The 10,945-nt window shown below is 44.6% G+C and overlaps 1 protein-coding gene across 4 annotated transcripts in view; it reads left to right on the top strand.

Moving 5' to 3' along the window:
* The window catches only part of LOC118371639 (AP-3 complex subunit beta-1), a 100,487-nt gene extending 97,853 nt beyond the window's left edge, over nt 1-2,634 (top strand). For all 4 annotated transcript variants that reach the window (XM_035757183.2, XM_035757184.2, XM_035757185.2 and 1 more), the window contains exon 27: nt 2,015-2,634. In XM_035757183.2, coding sequence (XP_035613076.1) covers nt 2,015-2,162 — 148 coding nt within the window. In that variant the 3' untranslated portion in view covers nt 2,163-2,634. The remainder of the gene's footprint in view (nt 1-2,014) is intronic.
* Nucleotides 2,635-10,945: the final 8,311 nt, after the last annotated feature.

The following is a 10,945-nucleotide window of genomic DNA, read 5'->3' on the forward strand; positions in this document are numbered from 1 at the left end:
CGAATTTGATCCGATCTTCATCTAAGTCACAACAATAGACAAACATAGTGTGCTTAAACTAATAAAACACAAATGATTGTGTTTTTCTTGTCTATATTGAATACATCATTTACACATTCACAGTGTAGGTTGGAAAAAGTATGTGAACCCCTAGGCTAATGACTTCTCCAAAAGCTAATTGGAGTCAGCCAACCTGGAGTCCAATCAATGAGACGAGATTGGAGATGTTGGTTGGGGCTCCCTTGCCCTATAAAAAACACTCATAAAATTTGAGTTTGCTATTCACAAAAAGCATTGCCAGATCTGAACCATCCCTTGAACAAAACGGATTTCAGAAGACCTAAGATTAAGAGGAGTTGTTGACTTTCATAAAGATGGAAAGGGTTACAAAAATATCTCTAAAAGCCTTGATCTTCATCAGTCCACGGTAAGACAAAATGTCTATAAATGGAGAACGTTCAGCTCTGTTGCTACTCTCCTTAGGAGTGGCCATCCTGCAAAGATGAATGCAAGAGCACAGCGCAGAATGCTCAGTGAGGTTAAGAAGATTTCTATAGTATCAGCTAAAGATGGAAATCTCTGGAACATGCTAACATCTCTGTTGACGAGTCTACAATACGTTAAAAAATGTAACAAGATGGGTGTTCATGGGAGGACACCACGGAAGAAGCCACTGCTGTCCAAAAAAAAACATTGCTGCATGTCTGAAGTTTGCAAAAGTGCATCTGGATGTTCTTCAGCGCTACTGCCAAAATATTCTGTGGACAGATGAAACTACAGCTGAGTTGTTTGGAAGGAACACACAACACTGTGTGGAGAAAAAATGCACAACACACCAACATCAAAACCTCATCCCAACTGTAAAGTATGGTGGAGGGAGCATCGTGGTTTGGGGCTGCTTTGCTGCCTCGGCCTGGACAGCTTGTTATCATCGACGGAAAAATGAATTCCCAAGTTTATCAAGACATTTTGCAGGAGAATGTTAGGCTGAAGTAAATCAACAACAGAATGGCTTCAACAGAAGAAAATACGCCTTCTGGAGTGGCCCAGTCAGAGTCCTGACCTCAACCCGATTTTAGATGCTGTGGCATGACCTCAAGAGCAGTTCACCCCAGACATCCAAAGAATATTGCTGAAACAGTTTTGTAGAGAGGAATGGTCAAAAATTCCTCCTGACTGTTGTGCAGGTTGATCCACAACTACAGAAAACGTTTGGTTGAGGTTATTGCTGCCAAAGGAGGGTCAACCAGTTATTAAATCCAAGGGTTCACATACTTTTTCCACCAAGTACTGTGAATATTTACACTGTGTTCAATAAAGACATGAAAACCTATAATTGTTTGTGTGTTATTAGTTTAAGCAAACTATGTTTGTGTATTGTTGTGACCTAGATGAAGATCAGATCAAATTTTATGACCAATTTATGCAGAAATCCAGGTATTTCCAAAGGGTTCACATCATTTTTCTTGCCGCTGTATATCCAGTCAGTCCTGTAACCCTGTATCTTGTATCCAGTCAGACCTGTAACCCTGTATCTTGTATCCAGTCAGACCTGTAACCCTGTATCTTGTATCCAGTCAGACCTGTAACCCTGTATCTTGTATCCAGTCAGACCTGTAACCCTGTATCTTGTATCCAGTCAGACCTGTAACCCTGTATCTTGTATCCAGTCAGTCCTGTAACCCTGTATCTTGTATCCAGTCAGTCCTGTAACCCTGTATCTTGTATCCAGTCAGACCTGTAAATCTGTATCTTGTATCCAGTCAGACCTGTAACCCTGTATCTTGTATCCAGTCAGTCCTGTAACCCTGTATCTTGTATCCAGTCAGTCCTGTAACTCTGTATCTTGTATCCAGTCAGTCCTGTAACCCTGTATCTTGTATCCAGTCAGTCCTGTAACCCTGTATCTTGTATCCAGTCAGACCTGTAACCCTGTATCTTGTATCCAGTCAGTCCTTTAACCCAGTATCCTGTTGGTGCTGTAACCCAGTCTTGTATATCCTGTTCCCTGTAGGTTTGCTGGTAAGACGGCCAGTAGTGGAGCTGTGGTGCTGGTGGTGGTGGAGCTGAGGGAGTCGTCTACAGCCCTGATCACCATCAACACAGAGAAAAGTGTCATGGGCTCCATGCTGCTCCGAGACCTTAAACTGGCCCTGGCCTAGAGTCTACAGCGCCCCCTAGCCCTAGTCCTCCAACACAGGGAGAAATGCACAGCTGCCATGGAGAGGTCTCATACACATGCATGCAAAAACACACATACACAACATTTATTTCTGTCTCCCAACCTCAATTCTTCTTCCTCTCTTTCATTCTCTGTCACGCAAATACACACTTACATGCAGGCAAAGAGATTGATATGGTTTCTCTCATGCTTAAACATCCTCTCATACGGTACACACTCATACACACACCTCATCATATTTTTTTACACTGTGACAGTCTATTGTCAGCAATGAGCATCAATGTTCATTTCAACAGGACTCTTGTTTCTCCCTAGACCTGAGACTCTGTGTCTCCCCAGACCGGAGACTCTGTGTCTCCCCAGACCAGGTAACCAAAAATGTGTTCATCATTCAATGAGGTCTGTATCACTTTTGGTGAAAAGAACTGAATATATTAAAACTGTAACGTGAATTATGGTTGTTGACGGTTGTTTTGAATGAGTCTCTCTTGATTGTGGTGCTTTGTGTGTTTGGTTAGTGTGGGTTGTTTTCCAGTGTGTTTATGGGTAGGGTTGTGGTGCAGTGTGACTAACTGGGTCTTGGGTTTCGGTGCGTTGGCTATGTGTGTGTTGGGCTAGGATGCAATGTTGGGTTGGGTTAGGATGCGTTGTGTTGGGTTAGGGTGCTGTGTTTTGTGTCTGGCTGTGTTAGAGTATAGTGTGTTTGTGTCTTGGGTGCAGTGTTTGTGTTGTGTTTGTCTGGCTGTGTTTTCCAGCTCATAAGCGAGGTGTCTCTGAGGGCTATAGAGAACACCTGTTAGATCATCCATCACCTCTCCCTACGCACGTACTCCCCCTGCCAGCTGTTCATCACACACACACACCGACAAGCCATAGACAATCACTACAACAGACCGCAAAATATTTTTTCACACCCACTTCTTCTGCCATTTTCTCCTCTCAGACAGACACAGCGAGAGCTGCAACTGGCAGTGTATAGAAACGGCTTTATCTGCCATTATGACACAAGCCGTTAAGGCCTACTGCAGCTGTAACTTACAGCTCCGTCTGACACACACACACACACACAAATCTGGAGCTTTTACACTCCTGGCTTGACGTTTTGATGTCCCATTTAGAGATGGAATGGTCTGATGCTAAATCAGACTTTACTCAACACAGACGTGCTGGCCTGCTGCTAAATCAGACTTTACTCAACACAGATGACCTGGCCTGCTGCTAAATCAGACTTTACTCAACACAGATGACCTGGCCTGCTGCTAAATCAGACTTTACTCAACACAGATGACCTGGCCTGCTGCTAGATCAGACTTTACTCAACACAGATGACCTGGCCTGCTGCTAAATCAGACTTTACTCAACACAGATGACCTGGCCTGCTGCTAAATCAGACTTTACTCAACACAGATGACCTGGCCTGCTGCTAAATCAGACTTTACTCAACACAGACGACCTGGCCTGCTGCTAAATCAGACATTACTCAACACAGATGACCTGGCCTGCTGCTAAATCAGACTTTACTCAACACAGATGACCTGGCCTGCTGCTAAATCAGACTTTACTCAACACAGATGACCTGGCCTGCTGCTAAATCAGACTTTACTCAACACAGATGACCTGGCCTGCTGCTAAATCAGACTTTACTCAACACAGACGTGCTGGCCTGCTGCTAAATCAGACTTTACTCAACACAGATGACCTGGCCTGCTGCTAAATCAGTCAGACTTTACTCAACACAGACGTCCTGGCCTGCTGCTTCATACTTGTAGCTTACTGGGCTGAACTGAAGTCATGTATGTTTGCATTAGATATTGTTTCCACTATGGAGATTGGTTCGGTGTTGTTGTAATGAATATGTACGGTATCTTAGATGCTTTCTTTCATGTTCCAGTTAACATTAGGGAAAGGGGGATACCTAGTCAGTTGTAAAACTGAATGCCTTCTACTGAAATGTGTCTTCCACATTTAACCCAACCCCTCTAAATCAGAGAGGTGCGGGGGACTGCCTTAATCGACATCCACGTCTTCGGTGCCCGGGAAACAGTGGGTTAACTGCCTTGCTCGGGCAGAATGACAGATTTCTACCTTCTCAGCTCAGGGATTCGATCCAGTAACCGAAAAGGTCCAACGCTCTAACCACTAGGCTATCATTATCAGACATATTTATAGGAATTTGTGTGAGAGACTGGGTTTGAGCCGGGATTGACTGTGGGTCACAAGACTGTGTAAGCCCGCTAAACGGAAGCTTAAGTACTGTGATTGCAATTCCCCTTCACATTCGGGCATTAGAAGGTTTGGGCATTAGAAGGTGTAGTGTAGTAAAGAGCCTCTAGTGTGTGTGTGTGGGGGGGGACCTTACGTCTGTTTTGGCAACACTAAGTCAACATCCAACAGACTGTACATTTTTACTAGATTGCCATTTTTCATTACAACACAAATCAGGAAATACGTGAGAGCGGACAATTATCATTTGATAACAACAAACAAAGGTGGTACCAACAGCATGTTCATTTAAATATTCTGAGTGGCTGAGTGACCTGATTCTCTGGATGCCTCTCCCCAATAGCTAAACAACCATACGTTCTGTGCATGTGCTACTTTATTGTGAAAGGTATGTTGTACAAACCTCTTAGTCTGCTGTTACTTTAAAGAACATGATGATCAACATGTTGTACAACGGTCCGCGAGTGAAACTCTGAAATGAACACTTATTTCATAGTAGACACTAGATGCCGTACTAATAAACAGAGTGGTTTCTGTTTTCTTCCTACAAATATGGCTCTATCTTTTGAATGGTTTATTAAGCTACAACATATTATGACCCCATCACTGAAAAGATAAGACTCTCAGGAACACGTGTCTTCTGTTTCCCTCTACAATGACCACAAGCTGTTCAAGACTCATTAGAACAGAGTGGACAGGACCAGCCACTAAATCAGAGGGGGAAAAGAACCTCATCAATGATGACACTGAAGATCATACAAAATGATTGCCTGATGATCTTCTGAACATCCCAATACCTTTCTGATGCATTTCAGTTACTTCCAACCATACTTCATTCAGATTGAATACTGTCAAAAGTACGGTCAGGCTGATTTTGTAATAGCTCCAATTAAAGAAGTAAACATTGGCCATTGATTACATCATGTTTTGTGACATGGTGGTGTTGTGGTTTTATTTTTTTGCCAAATGGGGTCGCACGTCAAAGTTACTGTTAACGACATCATCAACATGTTGGACAAACGTCTTTGTCTGTTGTAACTATAATGACGTTGTAATGCAGAACACAAGCAGGACACAGACAAGCAGTCTAAGTAGCAATTTAATGTTCTTAATTATTTCATATTCGTTTGATTTATTTTCCTCTCATTAAAACAAAAGTTTATTTTGGGGGATTGGCAAAATTGAAGCATGATAGCAGACATATCTTAGATACTTATGTTGATAAGGTTTTCATCTGACTAGCTACCTGATCTGACTGATTTAAAGGAACGGAAACATTAGTGCTTATTATACCAAACGTTGGTGGTTGTTTTGCTCCTCCTTGATGTGATCATCACATCACCACGGCAACAGCTCCACATCTATCTCAAAGTTCAGTCATCTTCCTAATTTGATGTAGGCAGCGGCTAAGTTGTGTGAATGGAAACAATACGAAGAACAACTAAACTGGGCCTTCTTGGTCCTGTATTCAATGTCTTTGACTGAATGTTAGACTGGATAAGAAACTGTAGAAAGGCTGATGTAGACGAACTAAGAAGCACACACACACACCCACTAGTCTACACTCCCTGCATGTGTGATCCATCTCCCAGGTTGGCACCTACTATAATGGGCTGGGGGTGAGGGGCCTGCCTCTCTCCCTCCTCCCCTTCTCTCCCTCTCCCCTCTGTGGTGACAGCTTGATTTCGTGCTCGCTCTCTCAGGGCGACATGATGGGCCTGTTAATATGGACTTTTCATGGTGTCTGTCTGAGAATAGGAGAGAGGGACATGAGGGAGGGAAAAAGAAGGTCCCAGTTAAGGACACGCCTGTCTTATTGCCAAAGGGAGGGATGGGATAGAAAGGGGGATAGAGAGGGTCCCAGACAGACACTAAAGGAAACTGCTGTCTGACCTGAGCAGATAAGGCACTTCTCATTAACCACAGTGTCTCCCTGTGCACAGATGTGCAGACATATATACACACACACACATTACATTTCAAAGACACCTTCCCTAGCGAGCTTGCACTCTCTAACACACCTTTGAATATCAGTCATATACAGTATAATATAGGGCTATATTACCAGAAAAATATGAAGCCTATACCTGAACTGAAAGGTGACGTTTCGACCTTTTAGGTCTTCATCCGTACACTAACAGGAACTGTAGACTCCTTCCTCACAGTCAGGGCCTTTAATCCAGACTCCTTCCTCACAGTCAGGGCCTTTAATCCAGACTCCTTCCTCACAGTCGGGGCCTTTAATCCAGACTCCTTCCTCACAGTCAGGGCCTTTAATCCAGACTCCTTCCTCACAGTCAGGGCCTTTAATCCAGACTCCTTCCTCACAGTCAGGGCCTTTAATCCAGACTCCTTCCTCACAGTCGGGGCCTTTAATCCAGACTCCTTCCTCACAGTCGGGGCCTTTAATCCAGACTCCTTCCCTATAGTCGGGGCCTTTAATCCAGACTCCTTCCTCACAGTCAGGGCCTTTAATCCAGACTCCTTCCTCACAGTCAGGGCCTTTAATCCAGACTCCTTCCTCACAGTCGGGGCCTTTAATCCAGACTCCTTCCTCACAGTCGGGGCCTTTAATCCAGACTCCTTCCCTATAGTCGGGGCCTTTAATCCAGACTCCTTCCTCACAGTCGGGGCCTTTAATCCAGACTCCTTCCTCACAGTCAGGGCCTTTAATCCAGACTCCTTCCTCACAGTCGGGGCCTTTAATCCAGACTCCTTCCTCACAGTCAGGGCCTTTAATCCAGACTCCTTCCTCACAGTCAGGGCCTTTAATCCAGACTCATTCCTCACAGTCAGGGCCTTTAATCCAGACTCCTTCCTCACAGTCAGGGCCTTTAATCCAGACTCCTTCCTCACAGTCGGGGCCTTTAATCCAGACTCCTTCCTCACAGTCGGGGCCTTTAATCCAGACTCCTTCCTCACAGTCAGGGCCTTTAATCCAGACTCCTTCCTCACAGTCAGGGCCTTTAATCCAGACTCCTTCCTCACAGTCAGGGCCTTTAATCCAGACTCCTTCCTCACAGTCGGGGCCTTTAATCCAGACTCCTTCCTCACAGTCAGGGCCTTTAATCCAGACTCCTTCCCTATAGTCGGGGCCTTTAATCCAGACTCCTTCCTCACAGTCGGGGCCTTTAATCCAGACTCCTTCCTCACAGTCAGGGCCTTTAATCCAGACTCCTTCCTCACAGTCGGGGCCTTTAATCCAGACTCCTTCCTCACAGTCAGGGCCTTTAATCCAGACTCCTTCCTCACAGTCAGGGCCTTTAATCCAGACTCCTTCCTCACAGTCAGGGCCTTTAATCCAGACTCATTCCTCACAGTCAGGGCCTTTAATCCAGACTCCTTCCTCACAGTCAGGGCCTTTAATCCAGACTCCTTCCTCACAGTCAGGGCCTTTAATCCAGACTCCTTCCTCACAGTCAGGGCCTTTAATCCAGACTCCTTCCTCACAGTCAGGGCCTTTAATCCAGACTCCTTCCTCACAGTCGGGGCCTTTAATCCAGACTCCTTCCTCACAGTCAGGGCCTTTAATCCAGACTCCTTCCTCACAGTCAGGGCCTTTAATCCAGACTCATTCCTCACAGTCGGGGCCTTTAATCCAGACTCCTTCCTCACAGTCAGGGCCTTTAATCCAGACTCCTTCCTCACAGTCAGGGCCTTTAATCCAGACTCCTTCCTCACAGTCAGGGCCTTTAATCCAGACTCCTTCCTCACAGTCGGGGCCTTTAATCCAGACTCCTTCCTCACAGTCGGGGCCTTTAATCCAGACTCATTCCTCACAGTCAGGGCCTTTAATCCAGACTCATTCCTCACAGTCGGGGCCTTTAATCCAGACTCCTTCCTCACAGTCGGGGCCTTTAATCCAGACTCCTTCCTCACAGTCAGGGCCTTTAATCCAGACTCCTTCCTCACAGTCGGGGCCTTTAATCCAGACTCCTTCCTCACAGTCAGGGCCTTTAATCCAGGCTCCTTCCTCACAGTCAGGGCCTTTAATCCAGACTCCTTCCTCACAGTCAGGGCCTTTAATCCAGACTCCTTCCTCACAGTCGGGGCCTTTAATCCAGACTCCTTCCTCACAGTCAGGGCCTTTAATCCAGACTCCTTCCTCACAGCCAGGGCCTTTAATCCAGACTCCTTCCTCACAGTCAGGGCCTTTAATCCAGACTCATTCCTCACAGTCAGGGCCTTTAATCCAGACTCATTCCTCACAGTCAGGGCCTTTAATCCAGACTCCTTCCTCACAGTCAGAGCCTTTAATCCAGACTCCTTCCTCACAGTCAGGGCCTTTAATCCAGACTCCTTCCTCACAGTCAGGGGCTTTAATCCAGGCTCCTTCCTCACAGTCAGGGCCTTTAATCCAGACTCCTTCCTCACAGTCAGGGCCTTTAATCCAGACTCCTTCCTCACAGTCAGGGTCTCTATTCCAGACTCCTTCCTCACAGTCAGGGTCTCTATTCCAGACTCCTTGCACAGTCAGACCTCCTGCTCTTAATTCCTCAGCAACTTCAAGGTTTTTCCTTATCTCTCCCACCACTTATTTTACCTGTACATTCAAACATGTATTACAGCAGATGTATTTGCAGATGTACATTGTCTCTCCACATTGATTACCCTCCAATATGATAACAAATCAAAATAAATACTTGCAAACAAAAACTCACATGTTCAGTCAATGCAGAGACCATTTACAAACCATAATACTTAAACGTTGATTCTATTCATTCGTGAGATAAAGTGGAACAGAATAGGGTTTGATGAATACTATGTTTTGGAGGGAAGTGGAAAGTGTCATATCCACCCCAAATACAATCTTCTCCCCCAAACCCATCTCTGTCTGTCACCAGGGGACCCCTGGGGATGGTGATTGTGGTGATTAGGCTTAAATTGATGCTTCACCGCTATTGTGTGACTCTCCTTTATTGTAATTAGATTTTTTCTGCATTGAAGTTTCTTTTAAATGCTGCTCTGAAGCATGGAGACTAATGAACTACATCTTCCCACTCAGAAATGTTCAATCAGGTCTTCGTTAGGACGACACACATTCAGGCTTTCAGTACATTAGATTCTTCACTTTACTTTGTTCTGGCTTCACATGTGTATCTATCTGCTGTGTGCAGACTGAAGTAGGGGAAGAACATGTTCTGTTGAGATGGGGGGGGGGTGCGTGCATTTGTACCTGTGAGCGCACACACTAATAGAAATGTCCATAGTGATAGAGTAACCCAGTCTCATGAGATATACATTTACTTTAAATGTATTTGCCAAGAACTTGCATTTGAACTTTTTTGCAGTAAAACATTCCACTACAACATTTTCAAAACCTATTTTATATATTTTATAATCGATTTATAAACCCTTTATAAAGTATACTTTCATGTAAAGTGTTAGCAAACCAAGTAATTTGAGGAGCGGCATGCAGCCAGGTGCATTTTGCCTCTCCTCTCTTCTCTGTGCTCTCCAAGTGAACGCACAATGGAAACATAGAATGCCTTTATGATGGCTCTCTGTAAGAAACCACCCCCTCCACCCTCCCCAGTTCTTAATTAGCGTTTGATTGCGCTGTAAAAACCAGCAGAGTGCATTAAAGAGTGATCAACGCAGTCCAAACGGAGATTGGCTTCATTAACGAGGATGAGGGGATAAAAAGATTTAGTGTGTTGATTCAAGCCGAGGTAAACACATTTTGCGCCCCACCTACACAAGCACTTTATTTACCGTGATCATAATTTATTTGAAAGTAGTGAGGAGCTAGGCATGAGGCCCCTGACAGGTTAAAATGTGTTAATGTAAGGTAATAAGTTAAAAGGGGTGAGAGGAAGGTGAGTGGCGTTAAAGTGCTTGACTGTCCTATTCAGTAGCAATTTGGGCCCATAAATGCTTGCACTAAAACAGACTCAGTCTGAAATAGTGGAGTATTAGCCACACAAAAGACGCATAAACCTCTATGATTCACACTCACAAAGCCCCTGGCAGCCCTCCTCTCCAGCCTCTCCAGGCAGGCCCCTAATGAAGACCTGTATTTCACAGGGCCTACACAATAAAGCATAGCGGAGTGGAGTGCTCAGGGCTGGTACCCTTCCTGGCCTATACAAGCACTTTGCATTTGCCTCTTCCTCCCTCTCCAGCCGCGACTGTAAAAGTCATAGTGGAGAAAAGGAGAACACACAGCCAGGCAATATCTATTTGGGTTGATCCACCATGTAGCTTTTTAAATTAGGGGTCTCATTGACAGACCATTAGGGTTGAAAAGGTTCTGATCTGAGATACATGTGTTTGTCTAAAAGCATGAAAAGATGCAAAGTGGGTACAAAAGGTAAATAATACTTTCTCATTTGCACCAAATGAAAAAGGAAATGGTCTGTTTTTAAATTAAAAACGTTTCCACAAATGAAATGTGTTGTTTTAGGGCCCATGTTAAATCAGTGTATTTTATTGTTGTGAACTGAGAAGACTGTACATAACATGGTTGGCAGCAGCAAAGCAGTGAGGTCTCCTCAATCCATGGACGCTTCACATGTTTACATTAAATGTTTGAACATG

This window comes from Oncorhynchus keta, chromosome 9 (assembly GCF_023373465.1).
Source record: "Oncorhynchus keta strain PuntledgeMale-10-30-2019 chromosome 9, Oket_V2, whole genome shotgun sequence".
NCBI lineage: Eukaryota > Metazoa > Chordata > Actinopteri > Salmoniformes > Salmonidae > Oncorhynchus > Oncorhynchus keta.